This window comes from Equus przewalskii, chromosome 7 (assembly GCF_037783145.1).
Source record: "Equus przewalskii isolate Varuska chromosome 7, EquPr2, whole genome shotgun sequence".
Lineage (NCBI taxonomy): Eukaryota > Metazoa > Chordata > Mammalia > Perissodactyla > Equidae > Equus > Equus przewalskii.
The window spans coordinates 18,229,789-18,248,529 of NC_091837.1; the positions used below are offsets into that span (position 1 = coordinate 18,229,789).

Here is an 18,741-nt window from a genome sequence, read left to right on the forward strand (position 1 = left end):
AGGAAAGAGGAGGAAATGTAGGAAGGCCACACCCTTCCTTTTTAAGGAAATTTAGGAAGTTCCTTACAACCCATCTGGCCATGCTTGTTAATCTCAGGGAGGCTGGGAAATGTATTTATTTAAGTGGGCACCGTTCTTATCCCCAGCAACAGAGAGTGTATGTTACTGTGGAGGAAGGAGCTGTTCATGTTTGTGTAGCCAATTAACAATGTCTGCTATACAGAGAAAATAATGTAAATTTTTGTTTATAGGTTGTTATTGCAGTTGGGCAAGAAATCATCCTAACGTCACTAATGAACTTCATTAAATAGTTTAGTTCCCAGAAATTTCACAATAGTTCTCTTTTAGTTAAAGTTAATAAATATAAATCATTAACCAGTGTTCTGATGGAGTTAGGCGTGAAAATAATTTTTCAAAAATATTGTGTACTTTTTAAAAGATATTCACAGTTATCTTGGAGATGCACAAGATGGTACTTTGGCGATATTAAGAATAGCTTTTTTTATTTGAGAGATTTTTTTACATGGATTCTTTCGTTAATACATATATTTTTTATTATCCTTATTGAGGTATAATTTACGTAAGAATAAAACGTACACATTTTAAGCAAGTAAGAACAGTTTCAAGAATTTTGACAAATGCGTATGTCTGTGAAATCACCCCTCACCTCCAGGCAACCCCTGATCTGCTGTTACTGTAGATTCATTGTGCCTTTTCTAGAATTTTTTAATAAATGGAATCATAGAGTATGAAGTCTTCTTTCTCTGACTTCATATTGTTGCTTTAAGTAGGTCACTCCCTTTTATTGCTAAGTAGACCCTTGTATCGATAGACCACAATTTGCCTATCCATCCATTTATTGATGATTGTGAACTGTACTGGTTTTCATCTGCTGGTTTTTGTGTGTGGTATGTGTTTTTATTTCTGTAAATAGCTAGGAGTGTACTTGCTGAATGATGTGGGAAATACAGGCTTTACTTTATAAAGCACTGCTAAACTTTTAAAAAATGGTTGTACCGTTTTACATTCCCACCAGCTATGTATGAATTCCAATTGCTATTCCAAGGTAGCAAAGATTCTCTTACGATTTCTTTCAGGAGTTTTATAGTGTTAGTTATTAGGTTTAGGTCTGTAATTAAGTGGTTTGGGTCTGTGATTAAGTGATCCATTTTGAGTCAGTTCTTTTGTGTGATGTGAGGTAAGGGTTGGAGTTGTTTTTGCATGTGGGTATCTGGAAAAGACTGTGCTTTCCCATTGAGTTACCTTGACATCACTGTCAAAAATCAATTCAGTGTATTGAATGTGTATGTGTATGCAAGGGTTTATTTCTGGATTCTGCATTCTGTTGCTTTGATCTACGTGTCTCTTATGCCAATATCACACTATCATGATTATTGAAATTTTACAGCATGTTTTGAAATCAGGGTAGATTCTCCGACTTTGTTCTTTTTCAAAATTGTTTTGGCTCTTCTGGGTACTTTGCATTATCAATGTAAGTTTTAGAATCAACCTGTCAGTTTGTTCAAAAGACCCTTCAAAGATTGAGTTGTGATTTTGTTGAATCTGTAGATCAAATTGGGGAGGATTGACGTGTTAACAATTTTAGGTCTTTCAGTCCATGAACATAATCTAGTTTTCCATTTCTTTAGGTCTTTAATTTTTCTCAGCGTTGTTGTGTTCTTGGTGTACAGGTCTGGGACATGTGTTTTCAAATTTATCCCTAAGTAGTTCATGTTTTTCCATGCTGTTATAAGTGGCATTGTTTTTAAATATTATTTTCCAGTTGACTGTCAGCGTATAGAAATACAATTAAATTTTGTATATTTATCCTATATACAGCAATTTTCTTAAACTCAATTATTAGTTTTAGTAGCTTTTCTGTAAAGTCCTTTAAGTTTTGTAAATATACATGATGATGTCTGTGAATAAAGATGATGTTATATTTTCCTTTCTGATCTGTATTCCTTTTGTTTCTTTTTTCTTGCTTTATTTCACTGGTTAGGACCTACCGTAAAAGTTGAATAGAAGTGCTAAGAGTGCACCCTTCTTTGTTCCTGTGGAAGTGTTCAGTCTTTCATCATTAGTTGTGTTAGCTCTATGTTTTTGAACATCCCCTTAATCGGATGAAGTTCCCTTTAATTCCTAGTTTGCTTCATTTTTACCATGAATAGATGTTGAATTTTGTTAAATGTTTGTTTCTGCGTCTAGTGAGATGATCGTAGGTTCATTTTGTTCTTTTAATATGGGGAATTACACTGATGGGTTTTTGAACTAAACTTGATTCAAACTACATTGATGGAGCTTTGAACTAATTCAGCTAAGCTTGAATTCCCAACGTAAACTCCATGTGGAGGGTGTGTTATCATTTTTGTATATTGTTGGATTTGATTTGCTAATAATTTGTTACCAATTTTTTTAAATCCAACTTTACGAAGGATATTGGCATGTAAATTTCTTGCAATGGTTTTGTCTGATCTTGTAATGTTGGTTTCATAAAGTGATTTGGTAAGTAGTCCCTCCTCTGTTTTCTGGAAAAGTTTATGTAGGACTGGTGGTATTTCTTCCTGAGATGTGTGCTCGACTTTACCAGTGAAGCTGTCTTGGCTTGGAGGATTCTTTGCAGGAAGGTTTTAAATTATGAATTCCACTTCTTTAATAGATACAGGGCTGTTCAGATTTTCTATTTCTTTTTTGTGTTAGTTTGGTGATTCTTTCAAAGAGTTTGTCCATTTAATCTTAGTAATTGTAGTTACTGGCATAAAGGTGTTTACAATAATTCTATTCTTTTCAGTATCTTTAGCATGGGAAGTAATTCCTCCTCTTTCATTCCTGATACAGGTAATTTGTCTTCTCTTTCTCTGATTAGCCTAGTGAGAAGTTCGGCAATTTTATTTATCTTTTAAAATAACCAGCTTTTCGTTTCGTTTTATTGGTTTTCTCTAGTGTTTTTTTAATATTTTGTTTATTCTCTTTTCTTCATTATTTCTTTCCCTCAGTTTACTTTTGGCTTAATTTACATTTCTCTTTCTAGCTTCTGAAGGAAGAAACTTAGAACAATTTTACACCTTTCTTCCTTTCTAATATAAATTTTTTTGTGTTTTAAAGATTGTCACCTGCTAACATCTGTTGCTAATCTTCTCTTTTTTTTTCTTCTTCTTCTCCCCAAAGCCCCCCAGTACATAGTTGTATATTCTAGTTGTAGGTCCTTCTGACTCTGCTATGTGGGATGACACCTCAATGTGGCCTGATGAGCAGTACCATCCGTGCCCAGGATCCCAACCTGCGAAACCCTGGGCTGCTGAAGTAGAGCGCAGACGTAACCACTCGGCCATGGGGCGGCCCCTCTAATATAAATATTTAAAGCCACAGGTTTCTCTTTGAGCACTTGTATCCCACACATTTTGGTCTATTTTCATAATCAGTCAATTCAAAATATTTCCTAGTTTCCCTTGTGATCTTTTTCTTTGGTCCTATGTGTTTTTTTGAAGTATTATTTACTTTTTAGATTTTGCAGGGGAATGAGGATGTTCTGGATATTTTGTTAATTTCTAATTTAATTCTATTCGGAAATTTCAGTTTAAAAATTATATTTATATTTGTTTATGGCCCAGCGTATGGTTTCTCTGGGTGAATGTTCCATGAGCATTTGAAAAAATATGTATTCTGTTGTTGGGTATAATGTTTTATAAATGTCACTTTGGTTATGTTGGTTGATAGTGTTGTTCATGTTTTCTATATCCTTATTGATTTTCTGTCTGCTTGTTCTATCAGTTGCTGAGAGGAGGCCTGTTGAAATCTCCAATTATAATTCTGGTTTTGTCAATTTCTCCTTTTAGATATATCAGTTTTTGCTTCATGTATTTTGAAGCTTTGTTATTAGGTGCCTACACATTTGGGATTTGTGTCTTGAAGAATTGACATTTTTATCATTACAAAATTTCCCTCTATATTCCTAGTAATAGTCCTCTTGGAGTCAACTTTGATATTAATCTAGCCACTTCAGCTTTCTTATAATTTGTGTTTGCACAATATATCTTTTTTTTAAAAGATTTTATTTTTTCCTTTTTCTCCCCAAAGCCCCCCCGGTACATAGTTGTATATTCTTGGTTGTGGGTCCTTCTAGTTGTGGTATGTGGGACGCCGCCTCAGCGTGGTTTGATGAGCAGTGTCATGTCCGCGCCCAGGATTCGAACCAACGAAACACTGGGCCGCCTGCAGCGGAGCGCGCGAACTTAACCACTCGGCCACGGGGCCAGCCCCTGCACAATATATCTTTTTCTGTCATTTTCCTTTTAACCTAACTTGTCTATATTTAAGGTGCTTTTTTTGTGGTTAAAGTGGATAATATATAGTTGGGCCTTTTAAAATTTTATTCATTCTAAGAATTTGTCTTTTAATTGTAATAATAGTTAGACTATTTATATTAAATATAATTATATTGGTATGATTGGGTTTAAGTCTGCTATCTTGGCTTTTCCCCCATCTGTCGCATTTGTTCTTTGTTCCTTTTTTTTTTCTCTTTTCCTACTTGCTTTTGGATTTCTTCAGTTTTTTTAATGATTCCTTTTTATCCTCAATATTGGCTTACTAGATATACCTCTTTGTTTTACTTTTTGAGTACTGGTCAAGAGTTTATAATATGCATCTTTATCTTATCACAGTTTACCTCCAAATAATATTAAATTCCTTTATAATGCAAAAACCTTAGAGCAATATACTTCTGTTTTCTCCTTCTGGCTTTTGAGCTATTGTTGTCATACATTTTTCTTCTGTATCTGCTATACAGTCCATGATGTATTATTATTTTTATTGTAAACAGTTAGCTATTCAAGAAATTAAATGAGAAAACATGTTTTATATTTATTTATATATTAACTATTTCTGGTGCTCCTATCTTTTGTGTAGATCCAGGTTTCCATCTGATATTTTTCTTGCATCTGAAGAAACTTTTTTTAGGCATTTATACTAGTTACTTTTATTGCAGTGCAGTTCCATTGGCTTCTGTTCATCTGAAAAAAAAATCTGTATTTTACCTTCATTTTTGAAGGATATTTGTGCTTGATCTAGAACTCTAGATAAGGAGATTTTTTTTCCTTTCTATGTGTTCCATTGTTTTCTGGCTTGCATATTTTCTGATGAGAAGTCTGTTGTAAATATTGTCTTTGTTTCCCCTTATGTAATGTGTCATGTTTCCTCTTGACAGCTTTTAAGATTTTTCTTTTTGTCACTGGTTTTCATAAATTTAATTTGATGTGTTTTGGTGTGTGTTTTTTTTTTTTTTTTTCATGCTGCTTTGGGTTCACTGAACTCCTTCGTTCTGAGATTTATTGTTCTCATGAAATTCGGGGACAATTTGGCCATTATTCAAAAATGCCTTTTTCCCCTCCCTTCACCTCCTTTGATTTCTGAGACCCTAATTACATGTATATCAGATTGCTTGATATTATTCTGACTGCCTTGGCTTTACTCATTATTCTTTCTGCTTTTTAAAATTCTCTGTTTTTCAGCTTGGATAATTATATTGTATGTTTTCAAGTCCACTGACCTTTTTTTTTGGCATTACTTAATCTGCTGTTAAACCCATTTAGTGCATTTTTCGTTTCATATTTTGCATATTTGAGGTATAGAAATTTTCTCTCTTCCATTTCTGTCTTTATTAAGTCTGTGTTTTCCTTTAAATCCTTGACCATACTTATAATAACTGTTTTAAAAAATAATTTTTAATTCCATTGTCACTCTAATTTCTGGGTTTGTTTCTCTTCACTGACTTTTCTTCTGTCCATGGGTCTCCTTTTGCTACTTCTTTGAATGTCTGGTATTTTTTATTAGATGCTGGACATTGTGAATATTATGTTGTTGAAAATCTGGATTTTATTTCTTTAAAGATTTGAATGTTGTTTTGGCTGGCAGATAAGTTACTTGTAGATGAGATAATGATGAGGAGGATGATGATTTCTGAGGCTCGATTATTAGGGTGGGTTAGAGCAGTATTTATGTTAGGCCTAGTTTCCTGCTTTTGAACCGTGACTCTTCTCTGGTCTCTATTTAAGGCCCAAGGTATTTAACAATGTTTTTCACTCTGTTCAGAAGTAGACTGTCTCCCAGCTTTGTGTGAGCTGTTAGAATGATAGCTCTCTAGTAGTTCTTTGCCTGGCCCCGTTGAATTTTACTGTTTGAATGTGCAGCTTAGTATTTAAGAACAGTCTCAAATGAACCTCTGTCAGATCTCTAGAGCTCTTTTTCTGCATCTTCTCTCCTTTCTGGTGATGTGCTCTCACAAATTCCAGCTGCCTCAGGCTTTATGGGACCCACCTCATTTGTTTTCCTTCTTTCAGGAGATCCTAGCTCTGTTATCCAGTATCTTAAAACAGTAGTTTCATATTTTTTGTCTAGATTTCTAGTTTATGGTGAGAGGACAATTCTGGTGCTTCTTATTTATATGTGTAATGTCATATTTGCCTGTGTATGTTATCCTAGTTTAGGGATCAGCAAACTTTTTCTTGTAGGACCAGAGAGTAATTAATTCAGGCTGTGGGCATACAGTCTCATTTGCAACTACTCAACCCTGTAGTTGTAGTGTGGAAGCAGTCACAGACAGTATGTAAATAAATGGACATAGTTCTATACTAATAAAACTTTATTTTCAAAAACAAGTGGCCAGCCTGCAGGCTACAGTTTGCCAATCTCTAACCTAGTTGACTGAGATACAAACAATATTAGAGTTATGAAATCTTATGGTTTGAAGGAAAGAATTCTTGTGATTCATGTTTCAGATTTGAAAGGAACCTTATAAATCATATTGTCCAATCAACGCTTTGATGTTTGAAACCATCTAGTATTGACCAGTTTCTCCTTAAGCCCCCATATCTGTGATTCTCAGGGATCTTAGTCAGGGATTCTTTCTTGAGGGAGTGCTTGCTGTTGTTGTTTTAATCATCAGTTTTTCCATTTGATTCGTTGTCACCACTTGGCTCTGGGCTGAGCAAATCATATTCATCTTCTACATAGCAGTTTTTCATATAATTGAAGACTTTTCAAATTTCTTCCGAATCTTCTTAACTCCGTATTAAATTCATTCAACTTAATTCCACTGTGGCTTTATTCTTTCATATGATTTTTGCTGCCATGTTTATTTGCTTGAAAGGATTGAACATAAGGCCATATAGCCTCTAGCCATATGACGTGTTTAGGTTTCCTCACTAACCTAGTCCTTCCTCTGTTAATTTGTTCTGCTCTATCTAGATTCCTCTCAAAGTATGGAGCTAGGAGCTGAAAGCAGCATTGACCAGGGACTTGATAAGGAAGATCTGTTGTATAGGATCTAGATACTGTACTTTTATTAATGTGGCTTAAGATGGCAGTAACTTTTTTAGTAGTTGCTTCACATTGTTCAATTATGTTAAACTTATGTCAGATTATACTTCTGAGCCCTTTTCACTTATGCTTCTGCTAAAACAGCTGCTTAACTTTTATCTTTGTTTTTAAATTAATATTGGTAAACTGAGGGCTGAAAAGAAATGACAGTTGAGGAAGAAAAAAGTTACTGTGAATCAGCAAAATATCTATGTTAAAAGGCGTCTTCGATATACAACTTGATTTTATGGGGAGTTACCATATTGCATTTTTCACAACATGAAAATACCGTATTAGATGAGAATTGCATGGGATTGTCCAGTGTCCTGTTGTCCTCAGCCCCTCCACAGAGGGAATCCCTGGCAAGCTGCTTAGCTATGAGTGGAAGAGTATGATTAGAGCTAGGTGGGAGGGAGCATGCAGGTGGAAGTATGTCTCTGCCCAGCTGGAGTTTTGATCATCTAAAATGGAGAAAAGAAACAGACAACAACAATACACTGTTTTAGCACATGGTAAATAACCTTTTGGCTTTTGTGACACAGTTTATGGGATACTAAGTTGTTCTTAAGCTTAGGAATTTGTCTAGAATCAGTCTATAAAATGGTACAAGTGGGTTCTTAATATTAGTAGTAACTTTTTGTATGCATTCAGCGTATTTTGTTACCACATTTTTGGTTAGTTTTATTTATTTTATTTTTTTTTAAATCAGAGTTGTGTTCTTACTTAAACAATCAAATAAGTCACGTGCTGCATAATGACATTTCAGTCCACGGTAGACTGCATAGACAACGGTAGTCCCATGAGATGAGTACCGTATAGCCTCTGTGTGCAGTAGGCTGTACCATCTAGGTTTGTGTTAGTACACTCTGTGATCTTCGCACAAGGACAAAATTGCCTCATGAAGCATTTCTCAGATCCTATCCCTGTCGTTAAATGACGCATGACTGCAGTTCTAAAAGGTTTATACGAATAGCATTTCCCTGGTCTCCGACCCTATTTTACCTTGTCTAGAGGCAAACACTTTCATCCCCTTTTGTTGATTGCCTTGATTCTTAAGAGTTTCTAAATACTAAGCTTCTAGTTACTTTTAGGTTTTTAAATTCTGTATCTTTCACTATGAAGATGAGGAATTAACTCATTCTTGCAAGCTCCTACAAAGCAAATATACTTTTCCCATCCTTCCATTTTACCAGAATAGTTATATAGTAATTTTGGTTAGCTCAGTATTCAGTGTTAACATTCATTTGATTATTTTAATATATGGCTTAGCTGTATAGTAAACTGATTACTTTTCCTTTTCTGGTGACTTGAAGATGGTAATTATCTTCTTTTTTTTTTGCTGTTTACTTCTGTATATTTTTAACTAACTCATCCCCAATCTTTTTGCCTTTGAAGCCTTTCAGATATATCAGGTGTCCTGTCAGTCTTCTCTTGTTGACGAAGTCTTTCCTGGAGCCATCTGACCTGTAGTTCTGTGGATTTGTTCCCCTCTACGGTGGTGTGCAGTTGACAACCTGGAATCATCTGATTGTTCTCTGTAATCTTAGGGATTCATTTTGCTCCCTCCCATGTTGGATCTATTTCCTGAATCTCACATCATCTTACTTGGTTTATTCCCTTTTTTTGGTAGGGGACACCTCCAGTAGCTCCCTGAGAAAGGGTGCTTGTTTTAAGACCTTGCATATTTTAAACTGTATTTATTCTATTTCTATGCATAAGAGATAATTTAGATTGGCAAGGATATCTTGTTTGGAATAGTTTTCCTTTAGAGTTTTGGAGTTATCACACCATTGCCTTCTTGCTTTTGGTATTGCTGTTGAGAAGTCAGAAATCTTTCTGATTCCTGATTCTTTGTATGTGACCTCTTCACCATGTGGAAGCTTGAAGGACTTTCTCTTTGTCTGCAGTGTGTTGAAAGTTTATAATAATATGCCTTCCCCTGAGTCTCTTTTAAACTGTTGTTCTGGATCCTCAGAGAGCTCTTTCAATCTAGAAATTCACATTCTTTTTTCTGGGAAATTTTCCTAATTATTTTATTGATCATTTCCTCTTTTTCATTTTCAGTGTTTTCTGTTTCTGAAAGCTTTTGTATTCTATTTTGAACTTCCTAGGCTGCTCCTCTGATTTTGTCTTCCCCAACCTACTATTTTTCAATTTTGTTTATTTGTTTTACTTTCTGAAAGATTTCATAAACTTTACCTTCCAGCCCTTCTATTGAGTTTTATCATTTTTGGCATCATTATTTAAAAATTTCCAGGAGCTCTCTTTTAGTTCTCTCTTCTTCTTTTCTGAAAAGTTTATCTCTTTGAGAATATTGATGATAGACTTTTTGAAAAGTGTTCTTCTTCCGTTGTAGTCTGTTTCCTCCAAGTTGCTTTTCTATTCATTTTTTGTCTCTGTAATTCCTCAGTGGTTTTTCTCAACTATTTAGTAATTCCTGCTTGTCTGTTCATGTTTAGGGATGGTAGACTAAAAAACTGCTTGAAGTTCTGAGTATGTGAGTGACATTTGTTTGCCCTACATGTCGCTGATCTGGGTTGGCTCCTTAGTTGGGGAGCCTCTGATGTCAGTATCTTGAGGTCTTTTCTCTTGAGCTGGTCAGATTTCCCAGAAAATATTTTCTCAGGCTCCTTTCTAGGGGATGAGAGACTGTCTGCCACCTTTCTGGGTGCTGAAAAGGAGTTGGTGGGAGAGAGTGGTTTTTGACCTTCCTTCTGTAATGCTCACCTAATGCACTGTTTTCACTCTGGTTCCCTGCCCTCAGTGCACCTGTGTCCCCAGTCCAGACACCCTCAATTTTACTGGCCCCAGACAATATTCTTCCAATAAATTTGCTGTGTTAAAGACGGGCAGTGGGGAGGGTACCTGACTTCTGAGTGCCTTCTAAGCAGGCTTTCAGCAAGTTTTCCTTATTTTATCTCCTCTTTGCCTTTCATCCCTACTTCCACAGATACTTGTGTTTGCAATTCCTGAGGCCGAGGGGATTCTGTGTAAATTGGGTTGTATCTCTGCTTTCTTCATAGCTAGGATTCAGTTTTCTTAGGTATAATAAGCTTCTTTACCTCTTGACCATCTGCTTCTTAGCTTTCAAAATCTTGATGCTCTCTTCTCCTCTCCTACCTACCATTGTGATTTTATGATTTGAGGGGAAAAAAAACCAAAGAAACAAACTTCTTTACTGATGTTTTAGAGGGATTTAAGAGAGAGCAAAAGCAGATGTGTGTGTTTACTCTGCCGTCGTTACCTCGAGCTGAGTAGTTATGTTTTAACAGAAGTTTTCTATTATCCTGACTTTTTTCCTTCCTATGACTTGAATTGAGGGGTGACTTAATATGTTTACCCTGTTTCCCTGATCTACTAGAGGAGTGACCCTGTCACAGGAGGAGGTGAGTGAGGCCGACTTGGAGTTTCCTAGTGCTCTCAGGGTAGCCTCTGATGATCGCAGCTGCCTTTTCTACACACCATCCTAGAATCCTGCCTGGGATTGATATTAAGCTAATTGCTCTGTAGTTTGAGAACTCTTTCTTTCAACTCTTTCTTGAAAATTCAGATGTCTTCTGGCAGCTGTCCTATTCTTAGTGATCATTCTAAGGCATCTAATAAAGGTTCAGTCTGATTTACGAGTTTCCTTTGTGAGTGGGATGTAATTAGCCTGGGCAGGGAGACTGGAACTCATTTATAGTGTCTAGGTCAGCTGTGTCACTTCACAGGTCGGGAAGCTGAGGTGCCCTGAGATGGAGTAGATTTCCTAATATCATACAGGTAAACAGTTGAAAACCTAGGGCTTGAACCCAAATCTCCTGACCTCCAATCAGTGTTCTTTCCATGATACTACACCGTGGGTTCATTTTTAACAAGTCTTGTTAGTTTTACTCTATTCCATGACCTCTGAATACAGTTTTAACTCCCGGGAGCCACATTTCAAGTATATGCTGTTGGTCATGAGGGATCTGATTGCAGTGGGTCAGTGCAAATAAATAACCTCTACTGGGAGAATTTATCAGCTCATTTCCTATGTATAGTACCTAAAGAATAGGGCATTAAGAATCAATATAAAATTTCTTTAAATATGTTCATGCTGTTAGAAAGTGCATTTATCCGGATTCTGTTGTAATCTATTTAATTTGAACCATTCTGAAATGACTCTGGTGGTCTTCTGTTTAGGCTATTGGAGTCTCCCCCTGTTTACGTTCAGTTTTCTGAGGATCTTGACTACCTGCACAACAGATACCAGCCATTGCTTAGAAAATTTCCCTCCAGTCTCTCCTGCTCTTAGAATAGTTATCTTCTTGGTTGGTTATATATATCCTCTAAGAATTAGGTTGTATAGATGCAGTCTGATAGTCGTAACATGTAAAAGAAGGCAAATGTGTAATTATCCGAGTGAAATAAGTGTCTTTTATTCTTGGGGTGGTGTGTGGGCACTCAGACTAGTTTTCTTAATACCTTGGAAGACTAAAGAAAGCTTCATGAACTTTCTTAAATTAGAAAGCATGGCCATGAGCACTTGTCTAAATTGAGTTGATGACAGTTTCTTTGTACTATTTTATGATCCTCTAGGGCTAATTTTTACCATTAACCCTATGAAGCAGCATGGCAGAGTGGAAAGAATATATACTTTAAATCCAGTTGTATTTGGGATCTGCCATTTCCTACCTGTGTGACGATGGGAGAATTATTTAGCCTTTCTGAGTGTTAATATCTTCAGCTGTCTGTTTATGAAGATTAGAAGTTATATATGAGGACTCTAGTGTGATGCCTCGTATTAGAAATGATATGTGAAGACCGTAGTATGGTGCCTGGTATTAAGTAGGTGATAAATAAATGATGATGGTTGTGCTTATTATTATATATATGCACATACTGGTTTTGTTCCTTATATATTTTAATTTCATCTTTTTGATTCTATATTTTAAAAACCATGTTATTTTAAACTTTAAGTTATGAATTGTTCATCTTTGACAGTGAGAAATACTGCATTTTTGGGGTAATTTGTATCTAGAAATATTTTAAAAGATTGCTTCATAATTTTGAAATCATTAGATAAAGAATTTTGAGTCTTGGAGGTATATGTTATCAATAACTGGGTCAACAGAACTCTGTGTGGAATTGATTTTTAGGTATAAACGTGATCATGGCATATGAGAACATATTTTAGTCTAGTTGAATATACATCCATGATAGGAATTCTTTTTCTTCGACAAAGTATTTTAGTTATCACTAAGTCGTCTTTCCTCTTATCAAACATTAATACAAAACTTAAAGTTAAGTCTTTGAAAGTTCAGTTTCTACTTAATTGTCTCTATTAGGCTTGAATGGTGTTTCATTGTCACATTTTCCACTGAAGACTGGTATAATATTTAATTTAGCTTTAAGGTAAAGGAACTAAATTGTTTTAAAATAATTGGACATTTTCAGTTCTTTTGGCTGAATTAGTTATGAATTGATTGTTTGTAGCCTTGTTGTTATGCCACTTGCATTTGTGTTACATCACTTGCTAGAACAACTCCATAAAGAATATAGAGCAGGTGGCAGTGGCTTTCCTTTACCACTGAGACCCTAGAAGCACCGATAGGAAGTTAGTGGAAGTGCTAGGATTAGGAAACCGTTCTCTTGAATCAAAGCCAAATAGTTTGTCTGCTGCACCATGCTGGATGTTACAGGTGAAAGTATTCTAGTGAGTACATTACTGTTCATAGATTTTCTGGGGGGCTTACTCACTTGATCTTTAAATCTCTGATATCAATCTTAATTTTCTAACCTTTTAAATATGGTTAATGTAAGTATTAGTAATTCATATTAACTGGTATCTTTTTATTCCCCCTCTCGACTTCCTCCCCCTCCCATCCCGCAGTATCCTTAGGCACAGAACACTAGCTTAGGTGATAATAAGAAAAGTTAATCTTCTACTTAACTTTTCTGATTTTGGTTGCCCCTTTTTAGACTTTTTATTTAATTTCTTTCTTTGACACTTATTTAAAAATTGATATTGGGCTTTCTGATTAAAACACACACACGCATTACTTTTATTTGAAGAAACAAAGAAACTTGTGTGACAGAAAAACACACAAAGGATATGAACAGACAATTCAAAGGGAAATAGTGGTAGTACTACTAGTAATGTTAACAGCATCATATGTACTTTTTGCCATGTGCTAGGCACTGTCCTAAGTGCTTTATGTATGTACTAACTAATTTAACCAACTCTATAAATACCATTATCCTCATTTTACTCGTGAGGCAGCTGAGAGACAAAGGTTAAGTAACTAGCTCTAGGTACTTGCTGCTTATAGCTGGTAAGTGCAGAGTTGAGATTCGAACCCAGGAAGCCTGCCCCAGGTTATACTTCTGATTAAATATATGATAATGACTTCCTCTAAGCAGAACAAGGATTATAAATTAGTACAAGGACATACCATTCTATTAAATTGGCAGGTATTTTAAAAGATATGCAATTTAGAAGGAGGTTATTTGTATTGGTGGGACTATTAATTGAAAAGCAGTATGGTAGCACTCATCCATGGGTCTTAAAATATTCATATTCATTGGTAATTCTACATCAGGCAGTCTCTCCTAAGGAAATAATCAGGAAAATAACACTGTTCAAGGATGCTCACCAATTATGATAATTATAATAGTGAAAAAAGGGGAAGATTGTCCAGTTGTTAGGGAATAAATTGTATTTTTTCCAAACAGTGAATAAATGTTATGCAAACATTAAAAATTCACTATGAAGAATCATTAGTGATATATACAAATATTTATAATAAATGAAAAAGCAGGCTATAAAACCATGCGGTATGGTTCCAACTTTAAAAATGTATATGTACAGAAAAACAAGAAGGACATACAGTAAGATGCTAATAATTATTTCTGATGTGATTATAGAAAATATCTCTGGTTTACTTTTTATTTATATTATTTATTTTTGAGCTTTTTGCATTGGCCATGTAGTGCCTTTATAGTCAGAGGAAACCAAGTAGCATAAAAGGAAAGCCTAAATGATGCCAATACCAGCTTTTACTAAGAATATTCATTCGAGATTAGATTTGCATATCTCTCAGTGTAAAAAGATAAATTACTGATTTTCAGTTTTAGTTTGGATATTATTTTTGGAACCATTTTTTTGTGAAGTCTTTTATTTTGGATTGAGGAAAATTGATATTCTTTTCTTAAATGTGTTCATTATAGTGATTGATTGTTTTATCACTTTTAAATTGGCTTCAGTTATATTAGTGGAAGATACAGTTATTTTTCTACCCGGTGGTACTGGGTTTTTGAACAACAACTTGTTGACAAAACTTATTAATTTGGTGGTGGGGAGTGGGAAGGGACAGTGTGAGTGAGTAAGGAGTGAATGCAGGGACCCGTGGACTGTTTGCTGCAGAAGTATATTATGGATCAGTTTTACTGTCAATTTTGGATACATAGTTGTAGTTTATAGCTACTTAAGTAAGGAATTCAACTTTTGTTTGCCTTAAAACATCTTTGAAGTTTAGTTCCTTAAACCTAAGATTTAAGAAATTTTAAAATATAATTCTGTGTAACAAAACAAAGGTATGAGTTCTGCTCTCATCTGGTTTAAAGTTCCCATGTTTTAAAATGTATTTAAAAAACAAAAGACCACATTAGGGAATTGTTATAGAAGCAAAGCTTTTCTGTGTGCTGCATGTTAAATAACATGAATAAATTGTTGGTAACTTTGCATCAGTTTTATGAGCAGCTTTTTTTGGCATTCGTAATGAAGCCCATGGTACTGCATGCTAATAACTATTTCTCTGATTAAAAAGGATTTAAACTGTAGCTTCTGGATGGGAAGAAATTGAGGCACTCCTTTAAAAGAAATTGTTGCAATTCTGCAAACTTACTTTTTAAACTCTGATTTCTATATATAATTTATGAATGAATAAAGAGCAATAACGTAGAAAATAGTTTTATACAGAGAGACTTTACACTAAATGTTTAGGTAAAAAATGATTCAAAAGAAAATAATGATTATCTGTTTGTTGTATTTTGGTATTTAATATAAAGAGCTAGGTAGAAGTCTTGATAGGAAGAAATGACTTTTTTTCCTCTTTAAAAACCAAGAAGAATTGACATACATTATTCAGTGGGCGAAATCTTATGATGTGAAGTGTAGTGTAAATATTTATTTTCGTACATTGGCTGATTTGTGTTGTAATTTTCTTGTCTTTCCAGGCTGAACTCACGGGAATCAAATGGCGTAGGTACAATTTTGGAGGGCACGGGGACTGTGGACCCATAATTTCAGCCCCAGCCCAAGATGATCCAATCCTGTTAAGTTTCATCCGCTGTCTGCAAGCCAACTTGCTGTGTGTATGGCGTCGTGATGTCAAACCAGATTGCAAAGAGTTATGGATATTCTGGTGGGGAGACGAACCCAACCTGGTGGGTGTAATACATCATGAACTGCAGGGTAAGGTTTTTGTTTTTTCTTAAAAATTACTTGGGTCATATACTTTTGGAACAGTGGTAAATTCCAAACAGGTTATTAAGACTAGCTGAGAAGAAAACCCCAAGTGTTTCATGGGTGTGTCTCTCAAAAGGAGCATTCTCACTCACCCCTCCTCTTTCCACTCCCGTTTTTTTTTAATTCTCTTGTCCTTTCCCACATGCTGGGAATCAGAACCTTGTGAGCCACTATTATTAAAGGAAAGTATTGTGTCCCCTGGGTATGTTGGTTTGGAAACAAGGCTAAAATTCAGTTTTAAAATGATAGTGAATTGTGAGTAATTAGCAAGTTAGTGAGATGAACAGAACTGTTTTCTTGGACTGTGGCTGTTGTGGTTCATTGCCAGCTGAACTCTGTGGAAAATAGTGAAGTGATAATAGAAACATAGTGCAAGCCTTAGTGGACTAAATTATGAGATGACATTGGGTAGTATTTTGGAGAAAGATTAACATAAAGGTTCTGGTCTGATTTTGGCATGGTAAGTTTTCCTTTGCTTTGTTCCTACTTTTTATGTAATTAGGGGATTCTAGGAAATATTTGCTGCAATGTTGCCTAATTTTTAACTTCAGATTACATCTGACATCTGGAAACTTTGAATTAATATAAGAGTTTCATTATTCAGAGCTACTTTTTTATATTTACCACAGATTTATAACCAGAGGAAATTTTACCAATATTCTTTGTATTTCTAGTAAAAGTTTTACCTCTTTACCTAAATGTTTGTATCTAATATGCTAAGGAATTTTTCTAAATCAAGACTAATTCTAATGTTAGGATAGGGCATTAACTCCTTTTGACTTAGTCTCCTAGAGCCAACTTTTATGATGTTCAGACTATATTTTGTTAATTTGTGGTTGAAAAAGTTCAGATAGTATTTGAAATGTTTTGTTAGTTGATATGTTTAACATTTTTTTAAGGAAGGAGCGAGACTAACTTGAATGTATATTTGAAGGTCTGTTCTAAATAGTGTCTCAATTTCCCTAAAGGATTTCCTGCCAACTTCTGACACCTTCCTAGCTTTTCCTTGCAGCCATTTTTTATCTGTGATATCTCCTGCCACAACAGCCAGAGGGCAGTAAACCACAGTGGACTAATTGAACTGTTTACGTTTTAGTCGTTTGTCTATTAAACTCAAACTTTCCTCCTCATGTTTTTTACAGTGTTTGTTTTATAAATGTAAAAACCCTTTCTGGGTAAGATTGCTTACTTAGCTGGTTAATCAGCAAAATCTCAGAACTTATAGACATCTCAAAGCTTATTTCATGTAGTGAGCAGGGAACTCAGGTAAGATTAGTTTCATACATCTGGATTCTGTTTATCAGGATTTTAAAAATAAGATACCTCCTAGAACATACTTACAGAGTTTATATTTATCCATTTAAATATCAGTGTATATTTTTGTTCTTTTAAAAATTTTATACATGTAGTAGAAGAATGTAGCATTATTGATTGTTTTAGTTTCTTTTGCCTTTATTTTTCCTGATTGTTTCTGACTCTTAATCTCCTTACATTTCTCTACTCCACATTGATCCCTTATGTTTTAACTTTTTGGTCTGGTCTTTATTTGTTGATGATTTGTGCTGCAAATCATCGTTTTATGATGATGATGAAACCAAACACAACTGTTAATTAGGTTTATTTAGTTGATGTATAGGGTAAGGTTGTTTATATCCATACCAAGAAGGCACATGATCAGTGTTCTTAGAAATAACTCATTAAGTTATCGTGTTATTTCTCATGGACTTTGTTACTGAGTTAACAGAAAGACTAGGCTATTTAAATTTTTTGTAGTTGCTTTAGATTTCATATGTAGATTCATTAATAAGTATTTTTGTGGTAAAGAATTAAGCAAAGATTAACTTCTTTTTAAATTGTTTTTATAAATTACAGAAATACTGCATTTTAGTTAGAAAAATAGGAAAGCAGAACCGCCAAATGAAGAGAACAAAGAAACAAAAATTCTGAAGTCTAAGACAGTATGTTAATATTTGGCGTTTTTATGTGTAAATGGAATTGGTGTCATACTGTTTTGTAATCCAGTCCTTTTCTCTTAACATTATGTTGTGCATGTTTTCTCATGAGAATGATTACTTTCTATTTTTATTTGCTTTTTCGTATTGAGTCCAAAAATGGGGTAAATTGTTTATTCCTTTGCATGTCGCCAGGGAAGTATTACAGTGAGGAAACACTCCTAACTTTGTTAAGTACGTGTACTCTTTTTACTCTGTTGAATTTGTGAAAGTTATGAGGCTGAAGCATATGAAGTATCCATTTTTGTAGGTAAAAGTGGATGAAAACAGTAGTTTTATCCGGTTCAACGTAATATTAGGAAGTATTTGAAACTTAATTAGAAGAATGAGTGGCGTAAAGACCACTTTGATTCCCTGTGGGAGAATGTGGCGTGTAGAGCTATCATCAAAAAGGGATACAGAGGGAGTATTTTAATTGGTAGTCATACAAATTGAGGATATTTTGGAATCACTTTCATTCCCTAATATATGTAAGAGTCATTTCATTTTGGGTAAAATAAATTTTAGTAGAACCCTGTTAACTTTAAGCATGGTAGTACCATTATTTGCAGCATTTTCTTTTTATAAGGACATTTTACTTATTGTTCCTTAAAATGCTTTTTAGTTATGTTATGAGGCGTTTCCCTTTGTGTTTACAGTGTCCCCAAAATAGCATACTACTAACATCCTGACAGTAAAATATACTACCAAAGCAACTATCTTAGATTTAAATGTGTAAGGTATCCCGATAGAAAGAGAATAATCCTACAGGATACACACGCAAGTTAGTTTTATAATATTAGACTCTTTGTTTAAATGCTTGAAATATTTTTGAAATAGTCTGAGAGAAGACTAAAACACGTTTATAACCTGTCCCTGTCACTTGCATAAACACATTTGGGCTCT

The 18,741-nt window shown here is 34.7% G+C and overlaps 1 protein-coding gene across 3 annotated transcripts in view; it reads left to right on the forward strand.

Moving 5' to 3' along the window:
* MED13L (mediator complex subunit 13L) overlaps positions 1–18,741 on the forward strand; it is a 277,333-nt gene that overhangs the window by 17,746 nt on the left and 240,846 nt on the right. For all 3 annotated transcript variants that reach the window (XM_070627182.1, XM_070627184.1, XM_070627183.1), the window contains one exon: positions 15,553–15,790. In XM_070627182.1, the coding sequence (XP_070483283.1) occupies positions 15,553–15,790 (238 nt within the window). The remainder of the gene's footprint in view (positions 1–15,552; positions 15,791–18,741) is intronic.